We start from the raw sequence: 20,291 nt of genomic DNA, 5'->3' as shown, positions 1-20,291 counted from the left end.
CCTGTATAAATAAAACTATACTAAATATAGGTCACATCATCAAATACCTGATTAAAACGCAATGTTTTGCAATGAAAGTCGACAGTAGTCTCAACAGCACCCTCTAGGGTTAGCACCATGGTATAGCCGGTGTTCAGGAATTTCACATTCTCCTCTGACTTCGAAGCCTCCAATGCAATACTATAGAGGCTTGTGGTTCTAGCTGCCATAGACTTGCACAGTAATGGACTTCTCCCTTAGGAGCGTGCTTAACTTAAACGTGACACACACTTTTTGCCTGCTGGCTGGCTGGCTGGCTGGCTGGCTGGCTGCACACTACCACCAGAAAAATACGGGAAGGGTGACAATTATTTAATTTTTTCAAGAACTCAATTAAATCAGAGACAGAACATATTATAAGTCAATACATTTTGAAAATGTAAAAAAAAAAAAAAAAGAGAAAAAAAAGGTATTATTAGCTAGTTAGCTACCGAGCTACAGTAGGCCGCTTTGCTAGCTAGCGAGCTAGCTAACTTTACATACTGTTTAGCTAAGTTAATTAAATATAATCAGCTAGCTCATTTCCAGCTGTCAGATAGAGTTCCAGTCTCTAGCATGGAAAACTTTGAGGAAGGAGAGATAACAGAATTATAAATTTATATTTTAATTTGAGTAATTTTAAGCCAATTTCTTATTTTTTTTTCTGGAAATTATGGAGTGAGATCCCAATTAACGTCCCAAACCTGAGACTTAGGGAATATCCTGTTTCCCATGGATTAGGTGTACCTATGTTAGCAACAAAATATACAGTTAAACATCACACACAATGTATAAACCTATTACAATTGGAGCAGGCCAACCCTGCAGGACGTCTGCTGGGTGCAGGGTTATGTTTCAGCCCAGCAATAACACACCTGATTCAACTTATCCAATCTAATGAGTTGATAGTTATGTGTGTTATTGCTGGTCTGGAATAGAAATCTGCTCCCCCAGTCGATCAGGGAACAGTGGAGCAACGTTGGCCACCACTGGTTTTTGGAGTTTAGTAATAATAACATCCTACTTGTTCAATCTTTGCATACGAGTTAGCTCACATACATTTTGGGGTGTACCGCTAACTAAGCTAGCCGTTTCACATCCTTTACACCAGTTAGCTCACATACATTTTGGGGTGTACCGCTAACTAAGCTAGCCGTTTCACATCCTTTACACCAGTTAGCTCACATACATTTTGGGGTGTACCGCTAACTAAGCTAGCCGTTTCACATCCTTTACACCAGTTAGCTCACATACATTTTGGGGTGTACCGCTAACTAAGCTAGCCGTTTCACATCCTTTACACCAGTTAGCTCACATACATTTTGGGGTGTACCGCTAACTAAGCTAGCCGTTTCACATCCTTTACACCAGTTAGCTCACATACATTTTGGGGTGTACCGCTAACTAAGCTAGCCGTTTCACATCCTTTACACCAGTTAGCTCACATACATTTTGGGGTGTACCGCTAACTAAGCTAGCCGTTTCACATCCTTTACACCAGTTAGCTCACATACATTTTGGGGTGTACCGCTAACTAAGCTAGCCGTTTCACATCCTTTACACCAGTTAGCTCACATACATTTTGGGGTGTACCGCTAACTAAGCTAGCCGTTTCACATCCTTTACACCAGTTAGCTCACATACATTTTGGGGTGTACCGCTAACTAAGCTAGCCGTTTCACATCCTTTACACCAGTTAGCTCACATACATTTTGGGGTGTACTGCTAACTAAGCTAGCTGTTTAACATCCGTTACACCAATTAGCTCACGTACATTTTGTAGTGACGAAATGTTGATACTTTTCAGTGAAGTGTTTAAACTCGTTTTAAAATTGTTAAACTAGTATTCAAAATTAACTCGTGTCTAATGTTGATTAAATTACATATCAAAATCCTGCAATAAATAAGGGAGATATGTGATCATTTTATGTGTTGGCGGTTTAGTCGAAATGCACATCTTTATCAGTACAATCCTGTCCTGCCCCGAGTGGAAGTGTTGAGCTCTCCAACACAATACATCCATGGGGCGGCAGGGTAGCCTAGTGGTTAGAGTGTAGGGGCGGCAGGGTAGCCTAGTGGTTAGAGTGTAGAGGCGGCAGGGTAGCCTAGTGGTTAGAGTGTAGGGGCGGCAGGGTAGCCTAGTGGTTAGAGTGTAGAGGCTGCAGGGTAGCCTAGTGGTTAGAGTGTAGAGGCGGCAGGGTAGCCTAGTGGTTAGAGTGTAGAGGCGGCAGGGTAGCCTAGTGGTTAGAGTGTAGAGGCGGCAGGGTAGCCTAGTGGTTAGAGTGTAGAGGCGGCAGGGTAGCCTAGTGGTTAGAGTGTAGAGGCGGCAGGGTAGCCTAGTGGTTAGAGTGGAGGGGCGGCAGGGTAGCCTAGTGGTTAGAGTGTAGAGGCGGCAGGGTAGCCTAGTGGTTAGAGTGGAGGGGCGGCAGGGTAGCCTAGTGGTTAGAGTGGAGGGGCGGCAGGGTAGCCTAGTGGTTAGAGTGGAGGGGCGGCAGGGTAGCCTAGTGGTTAGAGTGGAGGGGCGGCAGGGTAGCCTAGTGGTTAGAGTGGAGGGGCGGCAGGGTAGCCTAGTGGTTAGAGTGGAGGGGCGGCAGGGTAGCCTAGTGGTTAGAGTGGAGGGGCGGCAGGGTAGCCTAGTGGTTAGAGTGGAGGGGCGGCAGGGTAGCCTAGTGGTTAGAGTGGAGGGGCGGCAGGGTAGCCTAGTGGTTAGAGTGGAGGGGCGGCAGGGTAGCCTAGTGGTTAGAGTGGAGGGGCGGCAGGGTAGCCTAGTGGTTAGAGCGTTGGACCAGTTACCGGAAGGTTGCAAGTTCAAATCCCTGAGCTGACAAGGTACAAATCTGTCGTTCTGCCCCTGAACAGGCAGTTAACAGGCACTGTTCCTAAGCTGTCATTCTAAATAAGAATTTGTTCTTAACTGACTTGCCTAGTTAAATAAAGGTTAAAAAATAAATAAAATTAGCCTATCCTGCACACTGCTACTACCTAGTTGAATATTTTCCTATAAAATGCCTTTATTAAATGTTTTAGGTTAAAATCATTTGTCATAGACGTTTTTTTTTCAGACAAACTTTTTTCCTCGTCTGATGTTCGTGCCTATACCGTGAGTCTCCGGTCCTCCTAATGGTGTTCGAGTCACCAGCCTCCACTGTAGCACGCACTACTCCCGTCGTCTTCTCTCGCTTCCCACACTCAACATTCCGAAGATACCGTTCCTGCCTTCGTTTTTTCCCATTCTTCGGGAAAACCACTTTGATATAGTCCACACTAACGGACATTACTCTCATGACATTTTCAACGTTACAACTTTTATCCTGTTTCCCATGTATCTAGGAATAGTTAACACAGGAGGGTACATAAACCATGTACGACTTATTATGGTAAATTGTCTTCAAATTCGAACGTTATTTAGCCTACTTATACTAATAATGTTACTCATCGTCTCCCAAGCATTAAACCATTAGTCACACTTACATTTTGCCTTGGGGAAACACCCCCCTCTCCTCTACTTTCAGTTGTAAAGCAATGTCATTCATGAATTGTCACGCAACAAGCATGCACTGCAGCTTACTAAAGTGTCTCAGCATCGAACTAGTATTATAGTTGCCTGGTCGTGACATGGTACATACCACCTTCCTTAGAGCGCCACTTTGGGATCTTCGGCGTTATATTCGCGCCGATAATAACGCAAACAATCCTGGCTCCGTTTGAATCCACAGGGGTGGGCGACGGACCAATTTAATTGTTTTGTGTCCGAGGTGAGTGGAAAAACAATGGATATGCGGTCCGACAACAAAACTTACGAACTTCGTTGTAAACGAAAGGGGGAAGAATGTTTGGAATGATAGAATTCTCTTCCTAGCAGGTGGTGAAAGTGGAGAGCGCTCATTGGTCGAGCTCCGCGAAATAATATCGGCATAAATTATGATAATGACATTGCGTCACATCCGTTGCAGGTACAAGACAAGGAAATAATTGCAAATAACGTTCCCGATGGACGAACGAAGAGGTGGGAGGGAAGATGGCGGAAGTGGATGCGGAGTTCGAATCGAGTAGCGCGTCGAGTAATAATTGGTGAAGACGAATGTTCTGAATGGACAACAGTAATATCGAAAACTGGAACAAAACGGAAATTGTCTGAAATTGGAGTGAAGTAAACGTGTATTGTGAATGATAATTAATCGCTTCTTGTTGGGATGCGTGTGGAAACCTTTTTGAGGTGAAGATACTCGCTGGTTGAATGGAGGAAAAATAAGTCTGTCAGTCCTGTTATTTTTTTATATATAAAGAGCAAATACTTACGTGAAGCTTGGTTATGTAAGTTACGCTGTAAGAGCTTTCATCCCCAAACCATTGCAGTGTAAGAATTGTAAAGGATTTGACAATGTTTTCAAGTGTGCGTGCGCAGACGAACTGAGTACACTGAAGAACGGTGTGTAGAAGGACGACAGTGTTGTAATTGTGGTGGGGGATCATGATACTGAGTTCCTGGAGTGAACCTGTAAGGGGGAAGGCGATTGAGGTCAATCGAATGCGATTAAAAATAATCGAGAAAACAAGTGATGGTGCTGGACACACCACAGCCTGTAGTAAATGTTTGCTGCCACACAAAAGATACCCTGTGTGTTAAGGATTATTGCCACAGTTAATCTGTACAGCACAAGTCTCAAATAGGTCTTGTGGCTGATATTATTGTGGCTGAGGCAGAATAGTTTTTGCCACGTATGGATTTTATATCTTAAGACTTGCAAGGGGTACTGGTGCTGGAAGACCTGCCCTCCCAGGTTCCCCTTGAGCCAGTGTAGGGATCTGTTTTGTTTTTAAACAGAAGTTGTTTACTTTTTTGTGGGGGGTGAATCCTGTTTCCCATCCCGCGTAGGAGGCGGGGGTGCACATTAAATGTGATCGGCAATATACCCTCTGAATAAATCATGTGCCCTAACAGGCCCAGAGCAAAGCCCAGTTGTTTGTCAATGTAATAAACTAACTAGGCTTAACTATGTATTTCAATAGCGTTGTCCATGTGCTTTTAGAATAGCAATGGCTTTGTCAAGGTCGTCTTTTTTAAAAGAGAACCACACTTGTCTAGTGATTCAGCAGATAAGGGAAACAAACCATTTTATTTAGCACTAGCTCTCAAGTCACACACACGTGATCCAAATCGAAAAAGATTGCTTGGTTGTTCAGCAACAAACACGTGCAACTATGGAGCAAAACAAGACTGGGTTGGCTTAGATTGTTTACAACATGTAAACTATATTTCGTTTTTAATGTTTATTTTAAACTTACATTTTTCGCAAATGACCACTTGTCTCAAATACATCATTCCAGTTGTTGGTTAGCAAGCTATAGTGAATTCTAACCTTCTTAGCAAAGACGTGACAATCCAAAACAAGATTAAAAACGAGCCACCTATGACTTCCCACATGGCAGATTCTTGTCGTTTGCTCTTCGACCGTTCAGAATCACAACACACTGCATTCTGCCCCATTGTTTTCGGTGTCAGCTAACCCGTCTGAGTTAAGTGCAGTGGGGTGGAGAGACAGTGATACTGAGAACCAAGGTGATGACGCTTTATTCCATTCTTATAATAACTGCCATTGTACAAAGATATGAGTGACAGTTTCTTTCATTCTCTTTAAGTGCACTAAAAAGTAACTTTACACCCTACATCATTGTGGGTGACACACAATGTGCCGAGATGTTATCCAAGAGGAGTATTCAGTCTGCCAAACAAAACATTTTAGTTTGGTGAGAGTTTCTATTCGTCAAAATTCTGATAGGTGCTTCCTGGTGCCGGATTTTCCATTTTGGTTTCAATTATTTTGTTTTGACATGAAATGCATTGTGGGTTGACACAGAATAAAACAGTAAGTTCCATGATGGTATTGACTGTCCATTACTGCTCATCACTTATTAAAAGGAATGTGAATAAATTCTGGCTAAGGTATTTCTGCTGTTTTAAGTCTATATGATAACTTTAATATTTGAATTCCAAGTCATCTCATCTCTATAGAGCTGCTGTCTGACAGAATCACTAAGTCATCTCATCTCTATAGAGCTGCTGTCTGACAGAATCACTAAGTCATCTCATCTCTAAGTCATCTCATCTCTATAGAGCTGCTGTCTGACAGAATCACTAAGTCATCTCATCTCTATAGAGCTGCTGTCTGACAACAAAAAAACAACACTATTTTTGTAGTTCATACTTTTATGACTGCTGAATACCACCGATCAATCACAGGTAGAGAGAGATACCTGGCAAAGCAGCTATCACGTGTTCGTCTGTCTCTCCCATGTCTGCACCACACAGACCAGACAAGTAGGCGTGCAATGGATTCTGGTACACTGAAGAAAAATATACGACGCAACAGATAAGATGTTGGTCCCATGTTTCTTGAGCTGAAAGTAAAATATCCCCGAGATGCACAAAAAGCCTATTTCTTGAAAATTTTGTGCACAAATTTGTTCGTGAGCAAGATAATCCATCCACCTGACAGGTGTGGCATATCAAGAAACTGATTAAACACCATGATAATTACACAGGTGCACCTTGTGCTGGGAGACAACAACAACAAAAAAAGCCACTTTAAAAATGTGCAGTTTAGTCACAACACAATGCCACAGATGTCAAGTTGAGGGAACGTGCTGATTGCAAGAATGTTCACCGGAACTGTTGTCATAGAATTGAATGTTCATTTGTCTCACCATAAGCCGCCTCCAACCAAAATTTCAGTTAAAAATCGATCAGCACTCCCGGTTTTGTTCTGTTTGACGAAACGTCTGCAACTAAAAAAAAGTTTGGTTTGGCAGAATGAATACACCCCAGGTAATGGCCGATGTAAAAACAGTCAACAGACCCTATAGACATGTAGATTAAAACGGTCAACAGACCCTATAGACATGTAGATTAAGACAGGTGCAGGGAAATGGGGCTTCATTTTTTTTTTTTTTAAAGGACCTCTTTGTGTAACTGGGTTATATTCAGTTAGGTGAAACATTCACAACGCTGCAGGTAAAAAATTCCCTATTGTGCATGACAGAGTATCGTATACATGTTGTGCACAACACATTTCTATCTAAAACGTTCTGTGGTGTTGCATCCTCTTGAACATTGCCCCCCAAGGGGAACAGGTTGGTATATCAGTTCATCCAGGCAGAAAGGAACTGTACAGTATATAGCCATTTATAAAAAAACGTGGTTCGAACCCTGAATGCTGATTGGCTGAAAGCCGTAGTATATCAGAACGTATACCACGGGTATGACAAAACATTTATTTTTACTGCTCTAATTACATTGGTAACCAGTTATATTTAAGCAATGAGGCACCTCGGGGAGGTTGTGATATATGTCAATCACCACCTTCCGGAGACACCTGAAACCCCACCTCTTTAAGGAATACCTAGGATAGGATAAGTAATCCTTCTCCCCCCCTTTAAGATTTAGATGCACTATTGTAAAGTGACTGTTCCACTGGATGTCATAAGGTGAATGCACCAATTTGTAAGTCGCTCTGGATAAGAGCGTCTGCTAAATGACTTAAATGTAAATGTAAATGTACCACGGCTAAGGGCTGTGTCCAGGCACTCCGCGTTGCGTCGTTCGTACGTACGTAAGAACAGCCCTTAGCCGTGGTATATTGGCCATATACCACAAACCCCAGAGGTGCCTTATTGCTTAAATATAACTGGGAGGATCAAGGCTTCTTCATTCTCCATCCCTTCCACATCTTCTGGAGCTTCTTGGTGCTGTAGGACAGAGACTTCAGCAGCCCTGTATGAGGAGAACACAGTCAGGTAGACCTGTACATCTGCCCTGTATGATGTATGTGTACTTAGTGTTGATATCCTCAAATTAATTAAAATATATAATAGAAGCAAACTATTAATTTTTGTTTTTACCAGCCGTGGCGATTCCTTTGGCGGTCTGAGTTATGCTTGACGACTTCACTATTGACGATATCCCTGTAGGAAAGAAACAGAAGAGTCTGGGTCAATGATTTATACACACACACACACACACACACACACACACACACACACACACACACACACACACACACACACACACACACACACACACACACACACGATGACTGGTAGAGGGCACTGTTTTGAAGCCAACACCCTCCCCCATCTTGGTACTCCCTTCACCATTGTAAAAACATATTTTGAAAGCATGAATTTATTAAGAGAAAACATTCACTTTGAATGTTATATTGTTTTTTGTGCATCTCTGAGCGGATGTTCCATCCATTTCCTGGGTCATTTCCTGGGTCTCGGAGCTACTGCAATTCATGCAGGCAGAAATTCGGGCCGGTGTGACGTAGCGTCGCGATAAACTTCAACAGAGTGATGACCGGAGTGAAAAAGATACCTCTGATATCAATGCAAAATTGACAGAAAAATTGTCTATTGAATCTCAAGTCAATAGGATTGTTTATAGGAATACGACTTTTAGATCGCGAAAACGTCTATCAATACATGTACATCTATCAATACATGTACATCTATCAATACATGTCAATACATGTACATCTATCAATACATGTCAATACATCTATCAATACATCTATCAATACATGTACATCTATCAATACATGTACATCTATCAATACATGTCAATACATGTATCAATACATGTCAATACATCTATCAATACATGTCAATACATCTATCAATACATCTATCAATACATGTACATCTATCGATACATGTACATCTATCAATACATGTACATCTATCAATACATGTACATCTATCAATACATCTATCAATACATGTACATCTATCAATACATGTACATCTATCAATACATGTACATCTATCAATACATGTCAATACATCTATCAATACATGTACATCTATCAATACATGTCAATACATCTATCAATACATGTACATCTATCAATACATGTCAATACATCTATCAATACATGTACATCTATCAATACATGTCAATACATGTATCAATACATGTACATCTATCAATACATGTCAATACATGTATCAATACATGTACATCTATCAATACATGTCAATACATGTCAGATTTAATACCGGCCGATGTCATAACGCGGGAGGTTGTCTTCTCTCGAATGAGCCATTGATCATAGCTAGCTAGTTAGCCAGCCCATAGAGAGCGCATTGCATTGTGGGTTTTTGTAGTCGACTTGAGCTGCAACAGATAGTCCCAACGATTTCCACGTGTTGCTACCTCAGCCACTGAACTACATACCTTGCTGCACCACAGAACCGCAGTCTGGGTCCTGGGCCACCTGTAGTAGTATCTCCTCCACGTCCCTGTTCTTCCCAGGCGGGTCCACCAGTCGTGTGATCCTCTGCTGCAGGGTCCTGGGGAGGGCCATCAGCTGGACAAACTGACCCTCTGGACTCTTATCCACCTGGAAGAGATACACATATTACACACCTAGAACATATACACGTTAGGGGGTCCTGGGGAGGGGCGTCAGCTGGCTAGGGGTCCTGGGGAGGGGCGTCAGCTGGCTAGGGGGTCCTGGGGAGGGGCGTCAGCTGGCTAGGGGGTCCTGGGGAGGGGCGTCAGCTGGCTAGGGGGTCCTGGGGAGGGGCGTCAGCTGGTTAGGGGTCCTGGGGAGGGGCGTCAGCTGGCTAGGGGGTCCTGGGGAGGGGCGTCAGCTGGCTAGGGGTCCTGGGGAGGGGCGTCAGCTGGCTAGGGGTCCTGGGGAGGGGCGTCAGCTGGCTAGGGGTCCTGGGGAGGGGCGTCAGCTGGCTAGGGGTCCTGGGGAGGGGCGTCAGCTGGTTAGGGGGTCCTGGGGAGGGGCGTCAGCTGGTTAGGGGTCCTGGGGAGGGGCGTCAGCTGGTTAGGGGTCCTGGGGAGGGGCGTCAGCTGGTTAGGGGTCCTGGGGAGGGGCGTCAGCTGGTTAGGGGGTCCTGGGGAGGGGCGTCCTGGGGAGGTCCTGGGGAGGGGCGTCAGCTGGCTAGGGGTCCTGGGGAGGGGCGTCAGCTGGTTAGGGGGTCCTGGGGAGGGGCGTCAGCTGGTTAGGGGGTCCTGGGGAGGGGCGTCAGCTGGCTAGGGGGTCCTGGGGAGGGGCGTCAGCTGGCTAGGGGGTCCTGGGGAGGGGCGTCAGCTGGCTAGGGGGTCCTGGGGAGGGGCGTCAGCTGGCTAGGGGTCCTGGGGAGGGGCGTCAGCTGGCTAGGGGTCCTGGGGAGGGGCGTCAGCTGGCTAGGGGTCCTGGGGAGGGGCGTCAGCTGGTTAGGGGGTCCTGGGGAGGGGCGTCAGCTGGTTAGGGGGTCCTGGGGAGGAGCGTCAGCTGGTTAGGTGGTCCTGGGGAGGAGCGTCAGCTGGTTAGGGGGTCCTGGGGAGGGGCGTCAGCTGGTTAGGGGTCCTGGGGAGGGGCGTCAGCTGGTTAGGGGTCCTGGGGAGGAGCGTCAGCTGGTTAGGGGCCCTGGGGAGGAGCGTCAGCTGGTTAGGGGCCCTGGGGAGGAGCGTCAGCTGGTTAGGGGGTCCTGGGGAGGGGCTTCAGCTGGTTAGGGGGTCCTGGGGAGGAGCGTCAGCTGGTTAGGGGGTCCTGGGGAGGGGCGTCAGCTGGTTAGGGGGTCCTGGGGAGGGGCGTCAGCTGGTTAGGGGTCCTGGGGAGGGGCGTCAGCTGGTTAGGGGGTCCTGGGGAGGGGCGTCAGCTGGTTAAGGGGTCCTGGGGAGGAGCGTCAGCTGGTTTAGGGGTCCTGGGGAGGGGCGTCAGCTGGTTAGGGGCCCTGGGGAGGGGCGTCAGCTGGTTAGGGGCCCTGGGGAGGGGCGTCAGCTGGTTAGGGGTCCTGGGGAGGGGCGTCAGCTGGTTAGGGGCCCTGGGGAGGGGCGTCAGCTGGTTAGGGGTCCTGGGGAGGGGCGTCAGCTGGTTAGGGGTCCTGGGGAGGGGCGTCAGCTGGTTAGGGGGTCCTGGGGAGGGGCGTCAGCTGGTTAGGGGGTCCTGGGGAGGGGCGTCAGCTGGTTAGGGGTCCTGGGGAGGGGCGTCAGCTGGTTAGGGGTCCTGGGGAGGGGCGTCAGCTGGTTAGGGGTCCTGGGGAGGGGCGTCAGCTGGTTAGGGTCCTGGGGAGGAGCGTCAGCTGGTTAGGGGGTCCTGGGGAGGGGCGTCAGCTGGTTAGGGGGTCCTGGGGAGGAGCGTCAGCTGGAAAAACTGACCCTCCAGACTTAAACACACCTACAGGATGGTATCTCTCCAGGAACAGGGTTGGAGTTAAAATCTACAGGAGGGTATCTCACCAGGAACAAGGTTGGGGTTAAAACCTACAGGAGGGTCTCTCTACAGGAACAAGGTTGGGGTTAAAACCTACAGGAGGGTGTCTCACCGGGAACAGGGTCGGAGTTAAAACCTACTACAGGAGGGTTTCTCTCCAGGAACAGGGCTGGGGTTAAAACCTACAGGAGGGTCTCTCTACAGGAACAGGGTTGGAGTTAAAACCTACAGGAGGGTATCTCTCCAGGAACAGGGTTGGAGTTAAAACCTACAGGAGGGTATCTCTCCGGGAACAGGGCTGGAGTTAAAACCTACAGGAGGGTATCTCTCCAGGAACAGGGTTGAAGTTTAAACCTACAGGAGGGTATCTCTCCAGGAACAGGGTTGAAGTTTAAACCTACAGGAGGGAATCTCTCCAGGAACAGGGCTGGAGTTAAAACCTACAGGAGGGAATCTCTGGGAACAGGGTTGAAGAGCCCTGATATAGAATGTATACACATTATCATATGAACACAATTGGGATGGAGGCCAGACCTGCGTTTCTCACCTCCTGCCTCCCCTGCTGAGGCCCACACACACACACACACACACACACACACACACACTTCTCACCTCCAGTTTCCCCTGTTGTGGCTTGTACACCACCTGTGGACACTCTTGCAGAATATTGTTGTAGAGGATGCGGAAGTGCTGGACGTTTTCCTTGACGATGTTAGCCACCTTGGACCGGTCTTCTCCAATCACCATCCTGAAATCCCCTTGGGTGGGACAACAGACAGTTTCACAACCAACCAGCAGAACAGTTATAACTAATAACCAATATTCTCCACCCTTCTCACCATGTGTGCGTTTTCACACCCTGTCATGGATTCAAAAAGCATTTGATTGGTGTAAGCATTGCGTGGAGGGAGTTTCCACCATTTTTAAAAGCATATAAATGAAGTGTTCGAGGTGAATTGGGACGTAACACGGGGCTAGAATTAAAGGGGCGGCAGGGTAGCCTAGTGGTTAGAGTGTAGAGGCGGCAGGGTAGCCTAGTGGTTAGAGTGTAGAGGCGGCAGGGTAGCCTAGTGGTTAGAGTGTAGAGGCGGCAGGGTAGCCTAGTGGTTAGAGTGTAGAGGCGGCAGGGTAGCCTAGTGGTTAGAGTGTAGAGGCGGCAGGGTAGCCTAGTGGTTAGAGTGTAGAGGCGGCAGGGTAGCCTAGTGGTTAGAGTGTAGAGGCGGCAGGGTAGCCTAGTGGTTAGAGTGTAGAGGCGGCAGGGTAGCCTAGTGGTTAGAGTGTAGAGGCGGCAGGGTAGCCTAGTGGTTAGAGTGTAGAGGCGGCAGGGTAGCCTAGTGGTTAGAGTGTAGAGGCGGCAGGGTAGCCTAGTGGTTAGAGTGTAGAGGCGGCAGGGTAGCCTAGTGGTTAGAGTGTAGAGGCGGCAGGGTAGCCTAGTGGTTAGAGTGTAGAGGCGGCAGGGTAGCCTAGTGGTTAGAGTGTAGAGGCGGCAGGGTAGCCTAGTGGTTAGAGTGTAGAGGCGGCAGGGTAGCCTAGTGGTTAGAGTGTAGAGGCGGCAGGTAGCCTAGTGGTTAGAGTGTAGAGGCGGCAGGGTAGCCTAGTGGTTAGAGTGTAGAGGCGGCAGGGTAGCCTAGTGGTTAGAGTGTAGAGGCGGCAGGGTAGCCTAGTGGTTAGAGTGTAGAGGCGGCAGGGTAGCCTAGTGGTTAGAGTGTAGAGGCGGCAGGGTAGCCTAGTGGTTAGAGTGTAGAGGCGGCAGGGTAGCCTAGTGGTTAGAGTGTAGAGGCGGCAGGTAGCCTAGTGGTTAGAGTGTAGAGGTGGCAGGTAGCCTAGTGGTTAGAGTGTAGAGGCGGCAGGGTAGCCTAGTGGTTAGATTGTAGAGGCGGCAGGGTAGCCTAGTGGTTAGAGTGTAGAGGCGGCAGGGTAGCCTAGTGGTTAGAGTGTAGAGGCGGCAGGGTAGCCTAGTGGTTAGATTGTAGAGGCGGCAGGGTAGCCTAGTGGTTAGAGTGTAGAGGCGGCAGGGTAGCCTAGTGGTTAGAGTGCAGAGGCGGCAGGGTAGCCTAGTGGTCAGAGTGTAGAGGCGGCAGGGTAGCCTAGTGGTTAGAGTGCAGAGGCGGCAGGGTAGCCTAGTGGTTAGATTGTAGAGGCGGCAGGGTAGCCTAGTGGTTAGAGTGTAGAGGCGGCAGGGTAGCCTAGTGGTTAGAGTGCAGAGGCGGCAGCGTAGCCTAGTGGTTAGCGCGTTGGACTAGTAACCGGAAGTTTGCAAGTTCAAACCCCCGAGCTGACAAGGTACAAATCTGTCGTTCTGCCCCTCAACAGGCAGTTAACCCACTGTTCCTAGGCCGTCATTGAAAATAAGAATTTGTTCTTAACTGACTTGCCTAGTTAAATAAAGGTAAAATAAAATCAAATAAATAAAAAGCATTCGTATACTAGCATGAGTTTGGTCCTAGTAGAACTCGGCTCGGTGACACAAACGTGTCTGTGCCTCGGAAAACCAGAAAAAAAATATATGACTCTTTCTCCCGCTTCATATGCCATACAACCAAGAACATAACATGTCCTCAAAATAGAATTACATCAAAGATCAACATTAGTTACATATTTCTTGTTTAGGTTTTTGCTGAGGTCTTAGTTGCGCAATTTAACTAAGATGTTCGGCGCAGTATTTCTCAAGTGAAAAAAACGTACATGAAAACTTGTCGTCTCTCGTTGAATGACAAAAAAAAAAAAAAAAAAAAACACTTAATTGAAGAATCCTTACTGTTGACCAATCACTGAAGGGTAGTAAAGACTTCAGCTACCGAACTTTCAGCTCAATAAAAAATAAAAAACTGTGCGCTCAAACAAGCTGAGGAAAAACACTAAAACACTAAAACACTAAAACACTAAAACTAACAGAAACGTACCACCATTTTGCCGGTGAAGCATAACAGTAATGTTACACTAGTCAACAGCTTAGGGAGAAAAAGGGAAAAAAAACTAATTGTGCTTCACGTCGACTTTGCAGATAGCAGCTACTTTAAAAAAAGGTTTTACTTTCGGTGATAGGTGTTTGTTTACTTTATTTAAAATGAAGTAATGGTACGTTGCCCCTAAATAATTAAAATGGAACTAAAAGTCTAGTCACCGGCGTAGGAGAGCCCGGCAATCTGCAGGAGCAGGTCCTCTTCAGAGAAGCTCTCAGGCAGCATGAGGAAGGAGGCAGTCACAGCGCTCTTCAGGTTCCCCACCAACGCAGCACGCATCTTCCCGTTTTCACCCTGCACTAGGATCTTCACCTAAACAACAATAACACAGTCAGCTTCCTGTCCTCACCCTGCACTAGGATCTTCACCTACACAACAATAACACAGTCAGCTTCCTGTCCTCACCCTGCACTAGGATCTTCACCTACACAACAATAACACAGTCAGCTTCCTGTCCTCACCCTGCACTAGGATCTTCACCTACACAACAATAACACAGTCAGCTTCCTGTCCTCACCCTGCACTAGGATCTTCACCTACACAACAATAACACAGTCAGCTTCCTGTCCTCACCCTGCACTAGGATCTTCACCTACACAACAATAACACAGTCAGCTTCCTGTCCTCACCCTGCACTAGGATCTTCACCTACACAACAATAACACAGTCAGCTTCCTGTCCTCACCCTGCACTAGGATCTTCACCTCCACAACAATAACACAGTCAGCTTCCTGTCCTCACCCTGCACTAGGATCTTCACCTCCACAACAATAACATAGTCAGCTTCCTGTCCTCACCTCTGCTCTCGGGTACAGTCACACAGTCACCTCTGCTCTCGGTACAGTCACCTCTGCTCTCGGTACAGTCACCTCTGCTCTCACCTCTGTACAGTCACCTCTGCTCTCGGGTACAGTCACCTCTGCTCTCGGGTACAGTCACCTCTGCTCTCGGGTACAGTCACCTCTGCTCTCGGGTACAGTCACCTCTGCTCTCGGGTACAGTCACCTCTGCTCTCGGGTACAGTCACCTCTGCTCTCGGGTACAGTCACCTCTGCTCTCGGGTACAGTCACCTCTGCTCTCGGGTACAGTCACCTCTGCTCTCGGGTACAGTCACCTCTGCTCTCGGGTACAGTCACCTCTGCCTCGGGTACAGTCACCTCTGCTTTGGGTCTCACCAGCAATCACCTCTGCAATGTCTTCTCAGTGGAGTCACCTCTGTCGGTCAATCTGCTCTCGGGTAGTCACCTCTGCTCAGTCACCTCTGCTCTCGGGTACAGTCACCTCTGCTCTCGGGTACATACCTTCATTATCTGCTCGGGTACAGTCACCTCTGCTCTCGAGAAGACCTCTGCTCTCGGTTAGTCACCTCTGCTCTCGGGTAAGTCACCTCTGCTCTCGGGTAAAACAAGTCACCTTTTTCACCTCTGCTCTCGGGTACAGTCACCTCTGCTCTCGGGTACAGTCACCTCTGCTCTAGGGTACAGTCACCTCTGCTCTAGGGTACAGTCACCTCTGCTCTAGGGTACAGTCACCTCTGCTCTAGGGTACAGTCACCTCTGCTCTAGGGTACAGTCACCTCTGCCACAGGGACCAACACCTACCGGTTTGTGGAGTCTACCAGCAATATACAATGTCTTCCAGTGGAGCAGGTCGTCAATCAGAGAGTCAGTACTAATCACGCCATACTTCATTATCTGTCGAGAGAGAGAGAAGACCTTTAGGTTATAAAGCCAGATTAAAACAAGATTTTTGAGCGGTGCAGTGAAATGTGATGGAGAGGTGCAGTGAAACGTGTTGGAGAGGTGCAGTGAAACGTGTTGGAGAGGTGCAGTGAAACGTGTTGGAGAGGTGCAGTGAAACGTGTTGGAGAGGTGCAGTGAAACGTGTTGGAGAGGTGCAGTGAAACGTGTTGGAGAGGTGCAGTGAAACGTGTTGGAGAGGTGCAGTGAAACGTGTTGGAGAGGTGCAGTGAACGTGTTGGAGAGGTGCAGTGAAACGTGTTGGAGAGGTGCAGTGAAACGTGTTGGAGAGGTGCAGTGAAACGTGTTGGAGAGGTGCAGTGAAACGTGTTGGAGAGGTGCAGTGAAACGTGTTGGAGAGGTGCAGTGAAACGTGTTGGAGAGGTGCAGTGAAACGTGTTGGAGAGGTGCAGTGAAACGTGTTGGAGAGGTGCAGTGAAACGTGTTGGAGAGGTGCAGTGAAACGTGTTGGAGAGGTGCAGTGAAACGTGTTGGAGAGGTGCAGTGAAACGTGTTGGAGAGGTGCAGTGAAACGTGTTGGAGAGGTGCAGTGAAACGTGTTGGAGAGGTGCAGTGAAACGTGTTGGAGAGGTGCAGTGAAACGTGTTGGAGAGGTGCAGTGAAACGTGTTGGAGAGGTGCAGTGAAACGTGTTGGAGAGGTGCAGTGAAACGTGTTGGAGAGGTGCAGTGAAACGTGTTGGAGAGGTGCAGTGAAATGTGTTGGAGAGGTGCAGTGAAATGTGTTGGAGAGGTGCAGTGAAATGTGATGGAGAGGTGCAGTGAAATGTGTTGTTTTATTGGTGCAGTGAAATGTGTTGTTTTACTGGGTCTGCCATAGTAGCACGGTGCCCCTGGAGCACATTAGGCTGAAGTGCTCAAGGGCACATTTTCTATATTGTAGAAACCTCATCCCCAGACTATTGCACACAGCGCATATAAATCTGGGACATCAACCATTCTAAACTGGCCTTAGTGGGAGTGACTATAGAATTACAGTTTGGTAAAAAAGTATTTAGTCAGCAACCAATTGTGCAAGTTCTCCCACGTAAAAAGATGAGAGAGGCCTGTAATTATCATCATAGCTACACTTCAACTATGACAGACAAAATGAGAAGAAAAATCCAGAAAATCACATTGTAGGATTTTTAATGAATTTATTTGCAAATTATGGTGGAAAATAAGTATTTGTCCCTATATACTCGGCCCTGCAGACGCTCGGCCCTGCAGACGCTCGGCCCTGCAGACGCTCGGCCCTGCAGACGCTCGGCCCTGCAGACGCTCGGCCCTGCAGACGCTCGGCCCTGCAGACGCTCGGCACTGCAGACGCTCGGCACTGCAGACGCTCGGCACTGCAGACGCTCGGCACTGCAGACGCTCGGCACTGCAGACGCTCGGCACTGCAGACGCTCGGCACTGCAGACGCTCGGCACTGCAGACACTCGGATGTCAATGTGGATGGGTAATGTGGATGTGGACGTGTGGATGTGGATCGGTAATGGGGATGTGCTCCACGATCAGCTCCTCGGTCTAACTGACGTTGGAGGGAATACCTAAAACATACAGGCTTACCCTTCCATCCACAGGTACTAAGGTGTTGTAGTACACCCCAGCCCCGTGTTCTTCCTGTATCCGGCTGATCTTCCTAGGACCCAGGAACTTTAATACAGAATAGTGTTTCCTGTTCTGCATCAGGTTCATGGTATGCCAGGTGACTGGATCGTCGACAGCGAACACAAAATCCAGCATGTTTTTCTGGGAGGAGAAGAGATGCTCTTGTCAGTTATATTGTTAAAGGATTTTAAATCAATAATGACTAATTATGTATACATTTCAATCAGGACTGACTAATCAGAATACTAGTTTATGTTACTGTATAGATGTAGGAATTTTCTTTTAATCCTAGTACTGAATATAATGTGTGTAATTATAATCAAGAATTAGAACAATGACTGTCTGTTCCTTGGTAGAAATTAATTAACTTATCGTCAGACTGGCTGGAATGCTTATCTACACAGGAAGACCATGGCTCATAAATTATATTAAATTGGTAGGGAGACGATGTGGGAAGGCTTGAGATACTGCCTTTGTACCAGGGTGGGTGAAGAAGAGATGTGACAGTTAGAAAACTAATGACGTCATTTTCAGTTTATAACCCGTGGTAAACTGTATCGTGTTCAGTACTCCCGAGAATAAACGCTGCTGATTGATTTTGAGACTGGTCTCTGTCCATTTTATGCAAATAAGAGTCTTACAAATTCCTAGAAGTGGACAGAGTGTTTAATTTAATTGGGTATTAAAACATGTAGGAATTTAATTCCAGTAACATATATTCATTGATCAATGTTATGTTACATACACGTTGTATTTCAACAACTGCGGTATTGATATCTACCCTACATGACCAAAAGTATGTGGACACCTGTTCATCGAACATCTCATTCCAAAATCGTGGGCATTAATATGGAGTTGGTCCCCCCCCCTTTGCTGCTATAACAGCCTCTACTCTTCTGGGAAGGCTTTCCACTAGATGTTGGAACATTGCTGCTATAACAGCTTCCACTATTCTGGGAAGGATTTCCACTAGATGTTGGAACATTGCTGCGGGGGACTTGCTTCCATTCAGCCACAAGAGCATTAGTGAGGTCGGGTACTGATGTTGGGCGATTAGGCCTGGCTCGCAGTCAGCGATCCAATTCATCCCAACGGTGTTCAATGGGGTTGAGGTCAGGGCTCTGTGCAGGCCAGTCAAGTTCTTCCACACCGATCTCATCAAACTATTTCTGTATGGACCTCGCTTTTAGTGTGGGGGAATTATCATGCTGAAACAGGAAAGGGCCTTCTCCAAACTTTTGCCACAAAGTTGGAAGCACAGAATCATCTAGAATGTCATTGTATGCTGTAGCGTTAAGATTTCCCTTCACTGGAACTAAGGGGCCCGAACCATGAAAAACAGCCCCAGACCATTATTATTCCTCCTCCACCAAACTTTACAGTTGGCACTACGCATCGGGACAGGTAGCATTCTATTGAGGCATGTAGCGTTCTCCTGGAATCCGCCAAAACCTAGATGCGTCTAGAGTGAGTGATTCATCACGCCAGAGTCCATTGGCGGCGAGCTTAACGCCAGTCCTGCCGACGCTTGGCATTGTGATCTTAGCCTTGTAGTGAGTGTTGCAACCGAGGACAGACTTGTTTTTCTTTTACACATTACGCCTGCTGATGCGATGTTGCTCCTAGACGTTGCCATCTCACAATAACAGCACTTACAGTTGACCGGGGGGCAGCTCTAGCAGGGCAGAAATGTAACTTGTTGTAAAGGTGGCATCTTATGACAGTCCCACATAGAAAGTCACTGAGCTCTTCAGTACGGGCCATTCTACTGCCAATGTTTGTCTATGGAGATTGCATGGCCGTGTGCTCGATTTTATACACCTGTCAGAAACGGGTGTGGCTGAACAGTTGGCGAAGAGACTACTTGCTGGATCTAAAGTCGGGAACGGGAATGAGAGAGATAACGCGCCAATTATGTGCAGGTGCTAATGATTGTGGCTGACTTTCCAACAGCATCTTACCTGCATTGCTCTGTACCAAAACAAAGTTGTTAAATGTAACGTGAACAACTATTCTTACTAAAAGAAGCTTTCGTATCAAACCCGACGCCCCGAGTCATTACTTTGAAGTTAGTTAATCTACTTTTGTGTATATATATATATATATATATATCTGCGCTCTTGCTAGTTCCTCTTAAAGTTTGGCATGACAGACGGTTCCATAAATTGGCAAGAGAGCACACTGGCACCCAGGCTTCCTAGCCTACTGCCTGTATCATTTCGTCTAATGACATGCATATACTAAAGAATATATTATGTCTCACGACTTACCCCCATTTGACCTTGGCTAGTTCCATTTTGTTTGAATACTCCAGATCCATATGCAAATGCGAGGCTGATGTCTTGAGGGAACTGCGACAGTATTCTTCGGTAGAGCACACTGGTGTTCTGCAGAGCTGGAAGAGTCATGATTGCAATGCGCTTTCATATAAATGGAGCTACAACAAGACTGAGAATGACATTTCAGCCAACTTAGCTAACCGGCCATTGCAAAGTATATTCACCGGCTCCGCTATTTCTTATCTAATAATTACAAACACGAGAAAAGTGAAGCAGCAAACGGTCACATAAGCCTACGCAATAGCATGGCACAGAAGTTCTCTTTGATCATGGTTCCTGACTTTAATACATAGCTAGATGTGCCAATATTATCTGCACTTTTGTTGCTTTTTTCGTCATCAACACTAAGAAAGTACATCCGGGTTACGGAATTTCAGAAACGTTCTAAATAAAAGTCCTCCACGTAATT

General features: G+C 47.1%; 2 protein-coding genes across 3 annotated transcripts in view; both read right to left on the bottom strand.

Moving 5' to 3' along the window:
* vgll4b (vestigial-like family member 4b) overlaps window positions 1-3,883 on the bottom strand; it is a 120,670-nt gene extending 116,787 nt beyond the window's left edge. Inside the window, exon 1 of one of the 2 annotated variants that reach the window (XM_052474232.1) lies at window positions 3,645-3,883. The gene's annotated coding sequence lies outside the window, so the exon portion shown is untranslated. Of the gene's footprint in view, window positions 1-3,489; window positions 3,616-3,644 lie in introns of those variants that run through there. The other variant, XM_052474233.1, reaches the window with a different exon arrangement.
* A 1,691-nt stretch (window positions 3,884-5,574) lies between these two features.
* On the bottom strand, window positions 5,575-20,243 carry tamm41 (TAM41 mitochondrial translocator assembly and maintenance homolog). The gene is made up of 8 exons (XM_052474230.1): window positions 19,814-20,243; window positions 17,502-17,684; window positions 15,794-15,886; window positions 14,353-14,503; window positions 11,841-11,986; window positions 9,254-9,419; window positions 7,918-7,980; window positions 5,575-7,789 (listed from the first exon to the last, which is right to left on the bottom strand). The coding sequence occupies exons 1-8, from the start codon at window positions 19,949-19,951 to the stop codon at window positions 7,713-7,715; spliced, it is 1,017 nt and encodes a 338-aa protein (XP_052330190.1). The 5' UTR covers window positions 19,952-20,243; the 3' UTR covers window positions 5,575-7,712.
* Between the last annotated feature and the right edge of the window lie 48 nt (window positions 20,244-20,291).

This window comes from Oncorhynchus keta, chromosome 21 (genome assembly GCF_023373465.1).
Source record: "Oncorhynchus keta strain PuntledgeMale-10-30-2019 chromosome 21, Oket_V2, whole genome shotgun sequence".
NCBI classification, from domain to species: domain Eukaryota; kingdom Metazoa; phylum Chordata; class Actinopteri; order Salmoniformes; family Salmonidae; genus Oncorhynchus; species Oncorhynchus keta.
This window is presented reverse-complemented; position numbering and strand designations above follow the sequence as displayed.

Coding starts and splice junctions, on each gene's coding strand:
- tamm41 (XM_052474230.1), bottom strand. CDS start 19,951: ATGACTCTTCCAGCTCTGCAGAACACCAGTGTGCTCTACCGAAGAATA. Junction 15,887..17,501: donor TAGTACCTGTGGATGGAAGG/GTAAGCCTGTAT, acceptor CTCTCTCGACAG/ATAATGAAGTATGGCGTGAT. Junction 7,981..9,253: donor CGGTTCTGTGGTGCAGCAAG/GTATGTAGTTCA, acceptor TCTTTCCTACAG/GGATATCGTCAATAGTGAAG.